The sequence below is a fragment of the Bufo bufo genome, chromosome 3 (assembly GCF_905171765.1).
Source record: "Bufo bufo chromosome 3, aBufBuf1.1, whole genome shotgun sequence".
NCBI lineage: Eukaryota > Metazoa > Chordata > Amphibia > Anura > Bufonidae > Bufo > Bufo bufo.
Genome location: NC_053391.1, coordinates 485,538,090 through 485,557,871, shown reverse-complemented (window position 1 = coordinate 485,557,871; position 19,782 = coordinate 485,538,090). Strand labels below are relative to the sequence as shown.

Sequence of the window (19,782 nt, the reverse complement as noted above, 5' to 3'; positions counted from 1 at the left end):
TTATTCATAATGCAATACCATTAGGGAGAAATCTGACTGGCTCCAAATTTATTAGCAGGACAAACAATCCCAAACATACATCCAAAGTTATTAAGAACTATCGTCTGTGTAAAGAACAACAAGGAGTCATATAAATTATCATATGGCCCCCACAGAGCCCTGATCTCAACATTAGCGGGTCTGTCTGAGATTACATGAAGATAGAGAAGGATTTGAGCAAGCCTACATCCACAGAAGATCTGTGGTTAGTTGTCAAAGATGTCTGAATAACCTCCCTGCTAAGTTCCTTCAAAAACTGTGTGCAAGTGAACCTAGAAGAATTGATGCTGTTGTGGTCACAACTAATATTGATTTGCTTCAGATTTATCTTTTGTTCAATTACTTTGCATTTTGTTAATTGATAATAAACTATTAACCCTTCTATTCTTATTTTGCAGCATTTTTTCCACATACACACACTCAGCTTTATATATTCGATATATAAAGCCCTATAAAGATATTACGGACCTATTTAGTTTTAACCCCTTGGCAAAGTCTGCTGTAAATGTAGGGCTCTGCAAGCTACTAATTAAGAGTCCATGTATGTTTATCGTGTTGTGATCACCAGGCACAATGGTTATGACCAAATAATCATCTGGGGTGGTGGCTTATTGTGGTTGGAACAGCGGTAATTGATAGCCTCCACATCAAGGCAACACTCTGAATTAAAGATAACTCCGGTTTGAGTATTCAGCCCGTGAGATGGTGCAGTCAGTCATGTGATCATGGGGTACTGGTAGGTTGCCATTATAGCTGGAAACCTAGGAAAACTAATAATAACTGGTATTGCTGAAACATAAACAGTTATCACAATATGGGGCACGATGAACGGCATACAAAATTGCTGCTTTTTTTGTTCATCTGTCTTCCCAAAAAAGGGAAAAAGTGAATCAATAAGTTTTTTCTTACCCCAAGCTGTACCAGTGGCAACTGCAACCAATCATGCAAAAAAAAAAAAAGACAAAAAAAATAGTTATGGTTCTTATACTGCAGCAATACAAGAAAAAAAAAAAAAAAAGTACAACATAAAAATAGAAAAATGTACGGTATATACATTTGAGATAGCTATTTTAAAGCTTAGTGTAAACTGTGAAGACATATAAAAATATTGGCAGAATTGTTGTTTCTGCCTGAACAAAAATTGAGAAATAAAAAAACGCAACTGTGCTGTAAAATACAAGCCCTTTTATGGCAATGTAAAAAATCAAAAAGCTATGTCTCTCAGAAAATAGTGATGAAAAATTAAAGTCTGCATTGTAAAGGCCCAAATATACCCTGTACTTAGAGTTAAAGTGTTGGGATCACAACTTTTTTTTTTATTAGTACTAGATTACGAAATATTCTTCCACTGTAGTACTGAGCTATTAAATTAAATGGAATTTTACTGCTTGTATGTATTTCTAAATCTTAACAAGGAGCTGTGTTATATAGTATGTATATATTTCTCCTTTCAGGACAGCCACCCATTAGCCAGTCTCCCTTTACTTGGATACTCACTCACCATTCCCTCTGAATCAGAGAATATTCACAAGGATTTTGTCTTTAAACTGCACTTCAAGTCACATGTCTACTACTTCAGGGCAGAAAATGAATACACCTTTGAAAGGTAACTGTGAGCTTAGTGTTTTATCCGTACAGAAGCCGCATTCTTTCCGATGGTCCACAGTACCATGAAGGCTGTCACCTTTTACTCCAAGTACAACCCCTCCTTTTACAAAAAATTATAGCATAAAATTCTAATGTTTTTTTATAGGTTCATTTTACAACATCCATGGAAAAATCTACAAACTAATATTGGTGTCTAGGATTAGAAAAATGGCATTGCCTTTATTTTTTTTATTTCCAGAAACAGTGTCACTCCTGTCCATGGATTTTGCCTGGTATTGCAGCTTAGTCCCATTTGAATTACAGGGAATGAACTTCAATACCAGTCACAGCCCATGAACAGACATGGTGCTGTTTCCAGAAATAAACAGAGCAATCCAATGTTTTATAGACTTTGAAATACTCTTAAAGGGGCATCCAACGCCTTTCATTCCCACTGATCAGCTGATTTCAGCTGCTGCTGGCAATACACAGTATATGGAGCTTTTTGCTTCCTACTCCATCCATTGGCAACTTCAGCTCTAAAAACAGCTTAACCTGATATTGATGAACCATCTTCATATTAGTGCCCATAGTTCTAATGTAAGGTACATCCTACTTTGGATGCAATCATCTCCTCATGGAGAAATTTCTAAGGATACCTAAAATTACAGGACTTAATAGCAACAACTCTAGAGGAAAAAGTACAAAATTACCGTAATAAACATCGAAAATAGCATGGTCAATGCAATATCTACAAATGGGTCAATAAATACAACAACCTGGTTGCAACCTATTAATCAAAACTCAAATGTTGCTGACCACCACCTGAAATCCAGATCAGCCTTCTCAAGTGGTGCTGTGCTGGTGGAAGCTTATGGACATTATATACTGTAATATTAATAGGATTATCCAATTGCCTGTTCTTTGCTATTTGGCACATTGTGGCTACAGCAAGTAAGCAACCCTGCTTATCCTGTAATGGGTTAGAAAATGCAGGACAAGTACAAGTGACATTGTTTGCCTTTGAAGCATAGGGGCTTGTTCACATTGGAGTTAGGGCCTCTGTTAAAGATTCTGTCAAAAAGACTGGACAAAAAAGTCAGGATGTTTTTCTATCCGATACAAAATCAGGATCTCAAATGGAAACTGAAAGGACCCTGTTGTAGTCAATAGGATTGGTGCCGAATCCATTTTGTGGTTCTGCTCCTCTAGAAGAGCAGAACAACGAAATATATAGCAGTGAGGAGAACTCACCCTAAGGCCTCATGCACACGGACGTTGTTTTGGCGGCTTGGATGCGGACCCATTCACTTCAATGGGGCTGTCTGCATCCGTTGCTCCGTTCCGTGGCCCCGCTAAAAAAAATATAACATGTCCTATTCTTGTCCGTGCTTTGTGGACAAGAATAGGCATTTATATTAAAGGCTGTCCGTGCCGTTCCGCAAATTGCGGTACGCACACGTACGCCATCCGTGATTTGCGGACCGCAAAACACACCACGGTCATGTGCATGAGGCCTAACTGACATTGACAACAGAAGGGAAATGTGGACTCTTATTGACTATTAGAAAATGACATGATGTCGTGAAGTATAGTGAAAGTAATTTTCTTCCCAGTGACTGTATTTGTGAATTATTAACTCCCTTCTGAATCTCAGCTGTGTCATGTGACCAACAGTCTGACTTTCCAAATAACACAGCATCTTATGTGTGGACAGAAGCCAGTTTCTCTATGTATTCCTATGGGAGCCTCAATGTCTGTTTCATAGGAATGAATAGAGAAGTATTTTTTGGGGAGTGCTACTTTAATAAGTGTGGTGAGAGGTTCTCTATAATCTGATCATTTGTTGTTTACTGCATATGTACTTTATTTCATCATGACAGGTGGATGGAGGTCATCCGAAGTGCCACAGATTGTGCCAGTCGCTCCCGACTCTTAAAGCATAAGGAATCCCATTTGTACTGAAATCAGAACATTCCCAGCTGAAGAATGCCAACTGCTTTCCAGCAGCAATTTGATACCGGCTCTTGCTGTTGTTTTGTAAGACCAGCTGCTCCGTGCAGAACAAGAGACTGTTTCCCTATGACTTTTTATCACCTTTGTCTGAACAGATAATTTTTAAATGTTTTTTTAATGATGAACCTGTTCCTGCTGTAATATAGCTCATTGCTGGCAGCAGGCTTTAGTTCTCATCCTGTACAATACATTTTGACTTTCTGTTTGAATTTTGAGTGCCAACATTAAAACCCGTTGTCTTTAGCATAGTGGCAAATGATTAAAGTTTTATTTGTATCCCCAGTTTTTAAATTTGCAATTGAATTTAAACACGTGTGCGCACATGCAATGAGAGGTCAATGTTTTTCTAGTGTTTAAGTTATAAAGCTTTTTTTTAATGCAATATTCATGCAGTGTAGCTGTTTTCATAAACGTTTACATTCATACAAAGCACTTTAATCACCTACATTGTGGATACCAAGACATTCTTATAGCATAATAGATAAAGACTGTAGTTAGTTGTTGTCTCTTTATACTATATTTTTTTTACACCAGACATACTCATTTTTTCTTGCCTTTGGTTACAAACTTCATTGTACTATGACTAGATCTTTTCTGTCAAGGAGAAGCATTGCAGTAAACTTTGTCAAAAAGAAAAAGTAAAGTTTGTGTTTTCTTGGTGCTGTACAGTAACCTGTCCGGTAGGAGCTGATAGTGTAAGGATGCACCAAGGAGGTTGAGTTGGGAATTCAATTTGAGGCTCAGATTTTTATCCAAATTTTGTGACAATCAGAAATTTTATAAAGAAGTGATTAACTTAGTGGAGATCTGTCATGTTTATGCTGTTGAATGAGTTGCCAACATGGAACTTAAAGGAGTTCTGCACTTTCATTTAACTGATGATCTATCCTCTGGATAGATCATCAGCTTCTGATCGGCGGGGGTCCGACACCCGGGACCCCTGCCGATCAGCTGTTTGAGAAGGCAGCGGCGCTCCAGCAGCCCTGCGGCCTTCTCACTGTTTACCGCCGGGCCGCCTGCCCACTGACGTCACGACTAGTATCAACTAGCGTGGGCACGGCTAAGCTCTGTTCACTTGAAAGGAACTTAGCTGCGCCCACGCTAGTTGATACTAGTCGCGACGTCAGTGGGAAGGCGGCCCGGCGGTAAACAGTGAGAAGGCCGCAGGGCTGCTGGAGCGCCGCTGTTTGAGAAGGCAGCGGCGCTCCAGCAGCCCTGCGGCCTTCTCACTGTTTACCGCCGGGCCGCCTGCCCACTGACGTCACGACTAGTATCAACTAGCGTGGGCACGGCTAAGCTCTGTTCACTTGAAAGGAACTTAGCTGCGCCCACGCTAGTTGATACTAGTCGCGACGTCAGTGGGAAGGCCGCGGCGCTGCTGGAGCGCCGCTGCCGTCTCAAACAGCTAATCTGCGGGGGTCCCGGGCGTCAGACCCCCACCGATCAGAAGCTGATGATCTATCCAGAGGATAGATCATCAGTTAAATGAAAGTGCAGAACCCCTTTAAGATACTTTTAATCAATTTTCTTGACAAGTATCTCTCATTTGTCCTTTCAAGAAATTGCGTGAAGAGACGTCATAACCTCTTTGTATTTACTCAAAGGTAAATGAAATAAATTCATGGGCCAAATCTTGTCAGCATTTGTTTCTACTATGGATATATTTTTTTAATTACTTCACAAAATACCACGTTTACCCTGGAACACTTGGTGTATAGATACTACATACAGCTGCGTAACTTTATCAGTATGTTCATTCAATGATACATTTACCAATTTTGTACTACTCCTGTTTTACAGAATATGTTCATTAGCCCAAAGCTGAGTTCAGTTTAAATGAGTAATACAAGTAATTAAAAATTTTTTTTTTTTTGTGAAGCCTTAGGCCTCTTTCACACGGGCGTCATGTTTTTTGCCCGGATAAGATGCGGGTGCATTGCGGGAAAATGTACGACTTTTCCGCGCGAGTGCAAAACATTGTAATGCGTTTTGCACGCGCGTGAGGAAAATCGGCATGTTTGGTACCCGAACTTTCTTCACAGAAGTTCGGGTTTGGGTTAGGTGTTCAGTAGATTGTATTATTTTCCCTTATAACATGGTTATAAGGGAAAATAATAGCATTCTGAATATATAGTACAATAGGGCTGGAGGGGTTAAAAAATAAAAAATAAAATTTAACTCGCCTTAATCCACTTGTTCGCGCAGTCCGGCTTCTCTTCTGTCTTCAGGACCATGTGACGGGCCATGTGATGAGCGCAGTGATGTCATCACAGGTCCTTTACCCAGGTCCTGAAGAAAGAAGCCGGGCTGCGTGAACAAGTGGATTAAGGCTACTTTCACACTAGCGTTTCTGGTTCCGCCTGTGAGATCCGTTTCAAGGCTCTCACAAGCGGCCCAAAACAGATCAGTCCCAATGCATTCTGAATGGATAAGGATCCGTTTAGAATGCATCAGTTTGCCTCCGATCAGCCTCCATTCCGCTCTGGAGGCGTCTGACGAAACTGAGCCAAACGGATCTGTCCTGACTTACAATGTAAGTCAAGGGGGACGGATCCGTTTTTACTGACAATATGGTGCAATTGAAAACGGATCCACCTCCCATTGACTTTCAATGTAAGTCAAAACAGATCAGTTTGCATTATCATGGGGAAAAAAAACAATTTTTTGTTTATGATAATGCAAACGGATCCGTTCTGAACGGATACAAGCGTTTGCATTATAGGTGCAGATCAGTCTGTGCAGATACCAGACGGATCTGCACCTAAATGCAGGTGTGAAAGTAGCCTAAGGTGAGTTAAAAAAATATAATTTCCCCTCCAGCCCTATTGTACTATGCATTCTGTATTCAGAATGCTATTATTTTCACTTATAACCATGTTATAAGGGTTAATAATAAAGATCGGGTCTCCATCCTGATCGTCTCCTAGCAACCGTGCGTGAAAATCGCACCACATCCGCACTTGCTTGCGATTTTCACGCAGCCCCATTCACTTCTATGGGGCCTGCGTTGCGTGAAAAACGCACAAAATAGAGCATGCTGCGATTTTCACACAACGCACAAGTGATGCGTGAAAATCACCGCTCATGTGCACAGCCCCATAGAAATGAATGGGTCCGGATTCAGTGCGGGTGCAATGCGTTCAACTCACGCATTGCACCCGCGCGGAAAACTCGCCCGTGTGAAAGGGGCCTTAGGGAATTATTGCCCCTTGAATACCATTTATATTCAAAGTTCTGTAATGATTAATTTCTTAATAGGTTTATGGTTGTAGGAGCATTTTTCATTTTTTTATTATTATTATCCAGTTACAAATCCATAAATATAAATGATAGCACACTGGCCGTCTGTTGTCTCCTCTAGAGGGATCTAAGAGCTCACTTTCTACTGTTTTATCATTGATTTCAATGTATGCAGTAAGCTCCCTCTAGTGGCTGCGAGTATGCCAGCATGCAATCTTTTAAATTGGTCTGTAGAGGTTACATAAAGGTATGTTAAAACTACAAAAGTACAACATTGAGGCAGCACCTGCTGTAAACACTGAGGAGACTGCTAAATTTGGATGTCTGCAGCGGTGAGCAGGTGTAATTACACCCAAGCCGTCCCATTAATTTCTATGGGACGGCTCGTTCCTATACACTTGTATAGGAGCGATCCGTACCATTGAAACAGCAGATGCAACGGCTAGAAGGTAAACAGTGAAGGGGAGGTGGCGCTAGCACGGCGTGTGCCTTCTCTTCAAACAGCTGATCGGCGGGGGTACCGGGTGTTGGACCCCAGCCAGCCTGATATTGATGACCTATCCTGAGGATAGGTCATCAATAAATATAACTTGGACAACCCCTTTAAAGGCTTCAGTTTTGAATTTTGTTATAGACTTCTGTTATATTTAGTTATAACTGGATTCCTCCACTGCCCGAACACCGTACCTGTAAAGTTCGGGTTCGCTCATCCCTAACGCTGACTTACTGATTCATTCGGACAGATTTACTAATCCTATAGATGGTGAAACTTGGATAGGATGTCTAGACATGCACCAGATTTATCAGTGCTTCAAGCTGGATGACTTTGTACATGGATAGACAAGTTTACATACCTTTTATATCCGCTATAAGTTGCGACCGAATTTTACACCAGAATTGTTGCAATTTTGGCACAAAATGTCAGTAGGCCACAACCTCTACCATTAAGCCCCACGCCCCCTTTGTTCAGCAGGACACAGAAAATATCTCTAAATGTAGAAGCGCCAAATTGTACCACATTTTACTGAGAAATCTAGGTGTACTCACTAGTAAATGTGAGCCATTACCCATACCATCACAAGGTTTGACTTTTTATCCGTTATTTTTAGTGTGGATTCTTTATTTCCTTTGCTCCAGACGTAAAAAGGGTCAGAGTAGCTCAAAAAGTTCCAGTTAACGCTTGGCATACTATTAGCTTCTACTATAAGATCATAATATGGGAATGAAAGGGCCACAATAATTATTAAGTAATGTGACCCATTCATTGTTTTTACCTGCGATGCCTCAGCCACTAGGCTCTGCGGGGAACTTACAAGAAAGGGTTCTTATGATAAAAAATAAAAAAAACAAAATACACCATAAATGATTGGATGTATTCAGATTACCATGGCTACACCCAGGGAATGTACTTATAATTTTCATCCTTTTGTGCTCATTTTATCCAGTATTTGTAGGTTTACAGAGTTGAGGAGCAAGTGTATGACATGTCTATAAAACTGGTCTTATAATATGAAATACTGTTCCTCAAATGAAATCCAGAATCGGGAACCAATCCACAAGTTTGTCACTTATAGGCCTGTTGCAAAGCAGAACACATCTATCCTCCTAAACGGTTAGGCGATTTGTCCATCTAGATGTGTTACCTTTATTCATAAATGGACAGCATCTAGACTGAATCTTGACCCATTACATTCAAATGGGTCTGTGTATATGAACATTGTTGTTCACTGATCATCTTTACGTTCAAAAATCGCAGCATGTTCTATATCATCCATTTTTCACTCAGTTCTCAACCCCTGGGGGTAACTTCAAACAACCAAAATACCCCTTTAACTGCTATATGCATTGGTAAAGTGATTAACATTAATAACTTTGGATAAGCCACTTATGTAATGTGCCAAGCTGTTCATTAAATATTCTACTTGAAGTCATTTTGATGTATTTATCCTAGGTAGAACAAATGTTTGTGGTAAGAGCTTCATCATTGCTGTGTATGCACATACACCAGCTGTCTGTCATTTACTGCAGAGAGAGGTACTATTCTCGTGAATACACTGGACTCAAAACTACAACTTTTTTTTCCCCCAATGTTCCTATTAGTCACATGCCACAAGTTTATTTACCCGGACTACAGACCTGTAGTTGTAATGGCAGTACTGAAAGAAATAATAATATAAAACACCCATAAAGAGACCTTCTGACAGTACCCATTTTTAGTCTTTTTATAGCAAATGTACATTCAAAGCTTCAGCAAACATTAGCAATACTGTATTTTTTTTTTACATTGGCTTCATGTAGCATTTTACCTCTAAAAGTAACAGAAGTAGAAAACCACTTCACCTGCCTTGTCATTTACTATATACAGGTAACATTAGGGTAAAATATAAGTGTGGTCTTTTAAATAAGTCATCCAGTAACATTATCTACAGAAGCACTCTCCTGATAACACAAACATCAGAGGCTCTGGGCATGCTCAAGGAGTTTCTGTAAAAATGATGCTATATACATACATCTCTGTACACAAAACTTCAGTGCAGCTTTTATACCACCTCCCAGAGGAGCTGCCTGCTAAGAGCGAGATACCTGAGTATTCAAAATATTTCATCTGCTTTATCATAGTCCTTGCTATACATGTCTCATATTTGCACTATGATTACAAAAAATAAAATCATAAAAACTATAGCTTTTAGTTGGTGTTCAGTAGAGCCACTGCTAATTAGAGCTACATCCACATTCTGTGACTCCATAGAAAAAACTGATAGAGACTATAAGGTTTGTCCATCTTATACAGAAGATAAAACTTCAGTGTGTTGAAGCGTCTGCTCCATTAACAGAATATCTGGAAGAAAGAACAAAAGTCAAAGTAATTACATTAGTATACTGCTCAGAAAAAAAAGCAATGGTACAGATTTAGGGGTTGTGCACATGGCCTTGTACCAACTCCCGATGCTTTTAATTCTTCACATACGCACATGGAGGGTTTCCTAATTGGAGAATGACATGCCATATGACAAGTATTTCACCTCCCCCTCCATATATTAGCAAAACTTATAGGGGCAGAATATAGGGCCCTCCATAGCAAAACACATGGGATACAATCCAGATCTTCACTGCAGGCCTCTAATGCAATATATGTACACAGAATTACACAAGGTCAATAAGGGTAATTCACACGACTCTGGAGAACAACAGTTTTCAGAACCATTGCCGTCAGTGGGGCTATTCACATGGCCATTTTTTAACGGCCAGTGAATAGCCATCAAAAAATAGGACAAGTCCTATTTTTGGCTCTTGTAGACAGACCCCCACTAAAAATCAATGGGCCCGTTTTTAGCTAGACATGAATGCACCTGCCTAACAGCCATTAAAAATGGCTACATGAGCGGTTCAGAAGGCAGGAACACTTGCTATGCACCGGAGGCAGCAAGACCTGATGTCATTATGTCACATGATCATGCTGGGAGCATCAGGTCCCGCTTCCTCTAGTGTGGTGCAAGTGACTGGTGATGTCAATATTGGGGGGCACTATGGGGTCCATTATATACTGAGGGCACTGCAGGAGTTGTAACCAAAAAGACAATAAAATTCATTCATTTTAAAGAACATTAATATTGGATAGATGGACAGAAAATTTATGCAAAATAGCCATGAAAATTGACGTTTTTTTCAACATCTGTTTTAAACGCAGTGTTGTTTTTTTGAATGCATCCTAATTAGCTCTATGATTGGAAAACAAAATCAACATTTAGGCCTCTTTCACACGGGTGTCCTGGATTTGCTCCGGATGCATCGCGTGTGCATTTAGTTTTGACTGCAATTGTGTTGTTCAGTTTTTATTGCGTGGGTGCAGTGCGTTTTGCACACGCGTGATAAAAAAAACTGAATGTGGTACCCAGACACGAACTCCGACTTCTTCACTGAAGTTCGGGTTTGGGTTAGATGGTCTGTAGATTTTATTATTTTCCCTTATAACATGGTTATAAGGGAAAATAATTGCATTCTTAATACACAATGCTTACTAAAATGTCGATTGAGGGGTTAAAAAAATAAAAAAAAATTAACTCATTCGCGCAGGACCTGCAAAAGGAGCTTTGACATAATCGCGCTCACCACGTGGTGAGTGCGATGACGTCAGCGCAGGTCCTTCAAGAAGAAGAAAGAAGACTATAACGGCTGTGCGATCAAGTGGATGAGGTGAGTAATTTTTTTTACTCTGAATGGACATTTTACTTAGCATTCTGTATTAAAGAATGTTATTATTTACCTTAATAACCATGTTAAAATGTAAAATAATAAAATCTACAGAACACCAAACCCGAACTTCAGTGAAGAAGTTCGGGTCTGGGTACCAACATTAAGTTTTTTATCATGCGCGTGCAAAACGCATTAAAACGCTTTGCACTCGCACAGAAAAAAAACAATACAATTGCAGACAAATTGCGTGCAAACTCGTGGGCGGGTTCAGGGAAAACTACGCAACCCATCTGCACGCTAGTCTGCAATGGGCCTTAGAAGCCAGAATTCTGGTGTGCAGGGCTTGATAAACGCCTCTACCCACCGTCCACCCCAAATGGATACGGTCGTCTGAATGAGCCTTTATAACTAGGGTGAGGAAGCCAGCTCCTATTGAAGCAAATAACGTTTTACTTGACCCATGAAAACATTTTCAACAGTATCTAGAGGGGGCCAAAATACCATTACTCACATTCAATTGGCCATAGCCAGAAGATGAATGTTGTGACGAATACCGCACCTCGCTGCCGCCAGACGTCAAATACGTAGAGCCAGTGAGATAAGGTATAGTCACTGGTTACCAAGGCGTGACGTTACGCCGTCCATCAGGAGCAGGTAAGGTCAGCTTGGTACAGTGTTCACAGACTCCTGTCCACACGGGCACAGAGGCAACAAGCTGAGGGAGCCTTTTCACTGCCCCAGTGAAACAGCACTTCCTCAGCCCGGGAAGACTGCCACCAGCTTCTCGTTTAAGAGAAACCAACCCGCAGTAGCACATCACTGGACCGAAACACGGACGTGGGGATTCGTGATAGAGATACAAGACAGCACAAGATTAAATTATATATTTAATCGCATTAAGGGCTCACTAGAAATAACACTATACACACAAAGAATATATACAGTGGTCTGAGGTTGCAAATACAGATGATAGGGTACAACCAGGGTTAGGGTCCAATCACACGTCCACAATATCGGGAACAGGTGCGGACCCATTTCATTCTCAATGGGGCAGGAACGGATGCGGAGAGCACACTATGTGCTCTCCGTATTTCCAGAGTGCGACCCCGAACTTCCAGGCCACGGCTTCGCAAAAAAATAGCAATTGCTGACAAGAATAGGCAGTTCTATGGGGGGGTGCCGGTCGAGTGTATTGCGGATCTGCAATACACTACGGATGTGTGAATGGACCCTTAAGCAGAACAAAAGTCAGTTTACCAGGTATATGGGTCCTTTGGGTTGTGATGAGTACCTAGGTGTAGTCACATGGGTGGCAGTGATGTCAGCAGTTTGCAGGTCCCTCTAAACACATGGCATGATGTGACCCCCCCCCCCCTTCCTCTTCAGAGAAAAGACACGCCCGCTTGCTGGCATGAGCCTTTTGTCCTGTAGCCGACCCCACCCCTCCCGGCCTCTGGGAGGAGTCCACTCCCCCTCTTAAGGGGCTGGCAGCAAATGAGCCACAAAACAGATTAGGGCTCACGCCTGGGTTTCTGGCTACCAGTAGAGTCCAAGCATGGTACAGTTATTTGGTTTCTGTGGGGAGATATGTATATCTCCCCCCTGGCATCCCACCACCAAACTATGACCACGGGCCTGTTCATCGTGGCCACAGGGACACAAATATGTATCTGGTTTATGCCTGTGGTGGCCGGGCAATTCATAATTCCTTATGAATAGCCGGTTCCATGATGTCTACTAAATTTGATTCAAGTGGTGAATGGCTTAGATTCCCTGCAGAGAGGTTTTTCCTGTTCCATTAGCTGGGGTCCTGGGTTCCCTGCGGTGCTCCTCCCTCTGCTATCAGACAACAGATGGCTGGTGTAAGAACATGGCTGACATTAAATAATAATCCATATTCCTCACAAATGTAATAAAATAAACATGGATGTTGGGGATGACTGAGCAATAAACTGTATGCCAGTTTAACACTTCAAGGACTTAGGGTTTATCTTGTGTAAATTTCCTATCTTGCCGGTACCCAGAGATTGTATAGTCTTACCTTTGAAGTCGCATAAGAAGCTGTGATACCATGGAGTCTGATATGCCTGGACAGGCCTCCTCTGCTAGATAAATTGCCTCTCGTAGTTCCTCGATAGATCCTACATTGCCACCATTGGCTTGGCTTCTCTCTTTTAACTGACAAATATTTAAACAGTGTGAACTTACATTAATTAGACAGTCTAAGGGGCTGTTGCATCACGTTTCTGTCCCACATTTAACATATACACTGGAGAAAAAGGATGCAAAAGAGTAGTACACTATGCTTTTCCATCCAGCAGATTCCAGCAAAAAAATGTATATAAACTTTTTTTTATTTTTATAATGGAACCCTATGGTGATGGATGCAACAAACACAGCCTAAATTTATCACAGTGTTTATTGCTGGATGATAAATTTAATGCATCTTTAGACACTTTTGTACACTAGTAATCGGTTGCCTAACTTTGCGTCAACACATTGGTGCATCTTAAAGGGAACCTGTCATCAACTTTATGCTGCCCATACTAACGGCAGCATAAAGTAGAGACAGGTGAGTTGATTTTAGCGGTCTGCCATTTAAAAGTTAAAAGTAAGTGGTTGCTGAGAACCAACATCACAATCATTGCAGACTGGGCCTGGAAGAGAGTCAAGGCCACCTGAGAATCAGTCATGGTTATTCATGACTTCCTGCTCTCCTGCCCACCTGCTGATGACTGACCGTCTTCTCTCCTAGAGACAAAGGGAGAAAACTAGGTAGAAGATGGGTGAGAGTGCAGGTGGTTATGAATAACCATGACTCTTCTCAAGTAGATTTGACTCTTTTCCAGGACTGTGCTGCAATGATTATGATGCTGGTTCTCAGCAACCACTTACTTTTAGCTCCTGAGTGACACACCGCTGAAATCAGCATTTCTGCCACTATTTTATGCTGCCCTCAGTGAGGTCAGCATAAAGTTGATGACAGGTTCCCGTTAAGCCATGCCCATTTCAAAAGAGACAGTGTCTATAATAAACATAATGCAAAGCACATTCCCCATTTATTTGGTGCAAATTAAGTCAGATTGTGTTCTCCTCATTTTACCCAAGGTATTCAGCATCAAGGCTCCTTACTGCTCCTGAGTAAGAGGTATAAGCCATGAACAGCAGCAGCTGTGTTCATAGGACTCTAGATGGTGGTGGTCCTATGATTTACCAACGTGATGGCTTCCCTGCAGCCCCGGGAAGAGTTCACATGGGTGAATGAAGTAACCGACACTTTCCTATAGAATTAAAGTAAACTTGATAATAAATACTACATACCTCCGCAAATAACGGTGACATTATTGTTGACAAGCACTGAGATAACGGTCTTTTTTGGATGTCTTTAGCCTTAAAAATGAAGAAAAGAATAAAAAAAAAAATCTTAAGAACTACTACAAATACTGCTGAACATAAACATTAAAACCTTTTTTTTTTTTTTTTATATGTATTGCAAAGCACTAATTTGGACCCATGGTAGATTAAATGAGGGCATAAGTAGCCATCTTAATGTCGTTGATAGGCTACAGGGGAGTGTTTCATAACATTATAATTTTCAATGGCTGTTCATTTAATTGCTTGATATCAATTTTACAATGTCTTTAAATTGGATTAGAGGCATGTATTCTTGTTAAAGGGGTTGTTATTCGGGTTCAGAGCTGAACCCGGACATACCTCCATTTTCACCCAGGCAGCCCCCCTGATGTTGGCATCGGAGTATCTCATGCTCTGATGCGCTCCCTTGCCCTGCGCTAGATCCCGCAGGGCAAGGGCTCTTTTGTTTACAACAACACACTGCCGGGCGGAGGCTTCCGCCCAGCAGTGTGTTCGGTGACGTCACCGGCTCTGATGGGCGGACTTGAGCGCTGCCCTAGCAGTTTTACTGGCTAGGGCACCGCTAAAGCCCGCCCATCAGTGCTGGTGACGTCACCGGGCTTCCTGGCAGCCCCATGGAGAGCCTGGTTCATCACCGGGACTCCTGAAAATGCCTAAATCGCGCAGGGCAAAGTAGAGCATCGGAGCATGAACTGCTCCGATGCTCAAGTCAGGGGGGATGCCTGTGTGAAAATGGAGGTATGTCCGGGTTCAGCTCTGAACCCGGACAACCCCTTTAACCACCTCCGGACCGCTGTACGCAGATTCGCGTTCCGGAGGTGGCAGCGCTGCGCACAGTCACGCATATACGCGTCATCTCGCGAGACGCGAGATTTCGCTCCAAGCCGGCCCGCGCATGCGCATAGCGGGCCGGCAAAAGTTAAAGAACAAGTTCGTCACCAGCCTGCCAGCAATGATCATTGGCTGGCAGGCTGGCGATTTTTAAAAAATCCAATCACAAGCCATATAACAGATCATATTAGTAAATATGATCTGTTATATGGCTTCTCTGCTCCTCTGCTGGTCCTTTTCGTCGGTTGGATCCAGCAGAGAAGCAGACATCACTGTGAGTACACCAAACACTTCACTGTAGCCCCTGATCACCCCCCTGCACCCCAATTAACCCTTTGATCACCCCTTTGATCGCCCCTGTCAATCACCAGTGAAAGGAAAAAAAGTGATCAGTGTAAACTGTCACTTTTTTTTTTTCACTAGTATTGGCTGTTAGGTTTTAGGATAGTTTAGGTCCCTTGGTTAGGTAGTTAGCGTCAGTTAGCGCCCACCCCACCGCAGTCACTTTTATTCGCTGAATAGCGTATCGCTAATCAGCATTTGTACTTTTATAGTATCTGTAAGTGATCAAAACTGATCACGGTCAGATCTATAATAGTATTAGTGTCACTTTAGTTCGCCCTCCACACAAAACGCAGTGTTTGCCCGATCAGGCCTGATCGGTCGCCCACACGTGCGTTCACCCACGCCCGCCCCACCGCAGTGACAAAAAAATATATATTTTTTGATCACTGCACATTCATTTTACACGCACTGCGGCGATAAAAAAATCAGTTTTGATATTTTTTATCAACCGCAGCGGCCTCTGGTACTTCGCTAGCCTCCCCTTTGTAAGACAGGTTTGCTTTTTTTCTTGGGTAGTCTCAGGGAATACCCCTAAATTTAGTAGTCCAAAATGTCAAACAGGGGGTATTCTTCTGAAGAGGCCTACAGGATTCTGACCCAGTCGGATGAGGAGTGGGAACCCTCATCTGATGAATCTAGCGGGTCAGAATATGAACCTGTGGAAAGCAGTGGCTCTCTAACCCAAAGTTCGGACGAGGAGGTGGAGGTCCCTGGCAGCACCAGGCGTACCCAGCCCCGTGTCGCTAGACCACAGGTTATGCAGGATCCGCTTCAAGAGCAGCAGAGTGGGGCTGTCGCTGCCGGATCACGTGGTGAGGCATACACCAGCAGCGCAGCCCTCCCTGGACCTAGTACCAGCACTGCCGTACAACATGGTGACGTGGCGAGCACCAGAAGGGCAGTTGAAGCTGGTACGGTGGCACGTGCAGTAGTTACCCCGTCGCAGCCACCGCACAGACAGGCCCGTAGAGCCCCTAGAATCCCTGAGGTGCTGGCAAACCCTGATTGGCAGTCACCAACTTCAGCCGCACCTGTAGTTCCCCCTTTCACCGCCCAGTCTGGAGTTCGGGTTGAGACGGCTCAAATCGGTTCGGCCCTGGGATCTTTTGAGCTGTTCTTGACTGCGGAGCTCTTGGACTTAGTCGTGGCAGAGACCAACCAGTATGCCACACAATTTATATCCGCCAACCCGGGAAGCTTTTATGCCCAGCCTTTCCGGTGGAAACCAGTCCAAGTTTCCGAAATTAAAATTTTTTTGGGCCTTCTCCTCAACATGGGCCTGACAAAAAAGCATGAATTGCGGTCATATTGGTCAACGCACCCGATTCATCACATGCCCATGTTCTCTGCTGCTATGTCCAGGGCACGATTTGAGGCCATCCTCCGTTTCCTGCATTTTAGCGACAACACCACCTCCCGTCCCAGAGGCCACCCAGCTTTTGACCGGCTCCACAAAATTCGGCCCCTCATAGACCATTTCAACCAGAAATTTGCAGATTTGTATACCCCCGAGCAAAACATCTGCGTAGACGAGTCCCTAATACATTTTACCGGGCGCCTTGGCTTCAAACAGTACATCCCAAGCAAGCATGCCCGGTATGGGGTCAAATTGTATAAGCTCTGTGAAAGGGCCACAGGCTATACCCACAAATTTCGGATCTATGAGGGAAAAGATCAGACCCTGGAGCCGGTCGGTTGCCCTGACTACCTGGGGAGCAGTGGGAAGACAGTCTGGGACTTGGTGTCACCCTTATTCGGCAAGGGGTACCATCTTTATGTGGACAATTTTTACACAAATGTGGCCCTCTTTAGGCATTTGTTTCTAGAACGGATTTGCGCCTGTGGCACCGCGCGAACTAGTCGCGTGGGCTTCCCCCAACGGCTTGTAACCACCCGTCTTGCAAGGGGGGAGAGGGCTGCCTTGTGTAACGAAGAACTGCTCGCGGTGAAATGGAGAGACAAGCGTGACGTTTACATGCTCTCCTCCATTCACGCAGACACGACAATCCAAATTGAGCGAGCAACCCGTGTCATTGAAAAGCCCCTCTGTGTCCACGACTATAATGCGCTCATGGGAGGGGTGGACTTCAATGACCAGATGTTGTCTCCGTATTTAGTTTCCCTCAGAACCAGACGCTGGTATAAGAAGGTGTCTGTATATTTAATTCAATTGGCGCTCTACAATAGTTTTGTTCTCTACAGTAAGGCTGGGAGAACACGATCCTTCCTCAAATTCCAGGAAGAGATCATCGAGAACCTCCTTTACCCAGGAGGTTCCGTGGCCCCATCCCCCAGTGTAGTTAGCCGTCTACACGAGCGACATTTCCCCAGTGTCGTTCCTGGTACCTCAACCCAACCGTCACCCCGAAAAAGATGTCGTGTCTGTAGCAAGAGTGGAATAAGGCGTGACACCCGCTATTTCTGTCCTGACTGTCCGGACCACCCTGCCCTATGCTATGGAGAGTGTTTCCGGAAGTACCACACACAGGTACACCTAGCATAGGGATTGCATCTCACAGGACAGGCACACAGGGCTATTAGGGCCCTTTTACTCTCAGCTGCTGCAAACCTCTCCTTTCACCTGGGATAAAGTGCATAACGTACTTCGCCACATCTTTGGGCGATTTGCGCTTTGCACATTGTCCCATGGGGAAGGAGAGGTTTGTTCTATAAAGGTAAAAAAAACTAAACAAAAAAAAAAATTACCGGTAAGTAAAAAAGTTAAAAAAGTTTAAAAAAGTTAATATGTTCAGTTCTAAAGTTAATAAAGTTATTGCTTTGCGGCCTGGTTTTTTCTTTTTTGTTTTGTTTTTTTTACCTTCCAGGTGGACCAACCGATCGACCAGCTGCAGCACTGATGTGCATTCGGACAGAAGCATTGCGCTGCTGTCAGATTACACGCAAGTCGGTGTATGCGGCGCTGCAAGACGAGATTTCTCCTCTGCAGTAAAAGATATGTTTGCCGAGGCATATGAGCTGAGGAGGTGGCGGTTTTCATATACTTTGGCAAACACTTTGTATATATAAAAAAAAAAAAATCCCGGCAATGATTTATTCATCCACATCGATTGATGTGAATGGAGAAATCGGGTTTGCCAGGGCATACGAGCTGAAGTGGGTATGGATGTTGGGCGGAGCTCCTATGTCCTGGCAGACGCCTTTCCCCTCCTTTTTCTTTTTTTGGCAGAGATTTTTTCATCCACATTGATCGATGCGAATGAAGAAATCTGTGCCGTTCATTTTTTTCTTTCAGCCCAGAGACTGAACGGAAAAAAAAAATCTCATTACCCGTATGCTCAATATAAGGAGAATAGCAGAAACTCCTAATGCTGGGCATACATGTAATGATTGCGGAGACCCTCAAATGCCAGGGCAGTACAAACACCCCACAAATAACACCATTTTGGAAAGAAGACACCCCAAGGTATTCGCTGAGGGGCATATTGAGTCCATGAAAGATTGAAATTTTTGTCCCAAGTTAGCGGAAAGGGAGACATTGTGAGAACAAAATCCCAAAAAATCAATTTCCGCTAACTTGTGCCAAAATTTTTTTTTTTCAATGAACTCGCCATGCCCCTCATTGAATACCTTGGGGTGTCTTCTTTCCAAAATGGGGTCACATGTGGGGTATTTATACTGCCCTGGCATTTTAGGGGCCCCAAAGCGTGAGAAGAAGTCTGGTATCCAAATGTCTAAAAATGCCCTCCTAAAAGGAATTTGGGCACCTTTGCCCACCTAGGCTGCAAAAAAGTGTCACACATGTGGTATCTCCGTATTCAGCAGAAGTTGGGGAATATGTTTTGGGGTGTCATTTTACATATACCCATGCTGGGTGAGATAAATATCTTGGTCAAATGCCAACTTTGTATAAAAAAAAATGGGAAAAGTTGTCTTTTGCCAAGATATTTCTCTCACCCAGCATGGGTATATGTAAAATGACACCCCAAAACACATTCCCCACCTTCTCCTGAGTACGGAGATACCAGATGTGTGACACTTTTTTGCAGCCTAGGTGGGCAAAGGGGCCCACATTCCAAAGAGCACCTTTTGGATTTCACAGGTCATTTACCTACTTACCACACATTAGGGCCCCTGGAAAATGCCAGGGCAGTATAACTACCCCACAAGTGACCCCATTTTGGAAAGAAGACACCC

General features: G+C 43.0%; 2 protein-coding genes and 1 long non-coding RNA gene across 5 annotated transcripts in view; 2 read left to right on the top strand and 1 right to left on the bottom strand.

Annotated features, from left to right (window-relative positions):
* FARP1 (FERM, ARH/RhoGEF and pleckstrin domain protein 1) overlaps positions 1-4,488 on the top strand; it is a 214,736-nt gene extending 210,248 nt beyond the window's left edge. For all 3 annotated transcript variants that reach the window (XM_040425289.1, XM_040425288.1, XM_040425287.1), the window contains exons 26-27: positions 1,494-1,645; positions 3,510-4,488. In XM_040425289.1, coding sequence (XP_040281223.1) covers positions 1,494-1,645; positions 3,510-3,591 — 234 coding nt within the window. In that variant the 3' untranslated portion in view covers positions 3,592-4,488. The remainder of the gene's footprint in view (positions 1-1,493; positions 1,646-3,509) is intronic.
* A 1,900-nt stretch (positions 4,489-6,388) lies between these two features.
* LOC120995841 lies at positions 6,389-8,628 on the top strand. The gene is made up of 2 exons (XR_005777683.1): positions 6,389-6,431; positions 8,352-8,628. It is a non-coding gene; the product is annotated as an uncharacterized LOC120995841 (long non-coding RNA).
* Positions 8,629-9,090: 462 nt separating this feature from the next.
* STK24 (serine/threonine kinase 24) overlaps positions 9,091-19,782 on the bottom strand; it is a 75,719-nt gene continuing 65,027 nt past the window's right edge. Inside the window, exons 9-11 of the mRNA XM_040425286.1 lie at positions 14,398-14,466; positions 13,118-13,254; positions 9,091-9,721 (exon numbers count right to left, since the gene is read on the bottom strand). Coding sequence (XP_040281220.1) covers positions 9,685-9,721; positions 13,118-13,254; positions 14,398-14,466 — 243 coding nt within the window. The 3' untranslated portion in view covers positions 9,091-9,684. The remainder of the gene's footprint in view (positions 9,722-13,117; positions 13,255-14,397; positions 14,467-19,782) is intronic.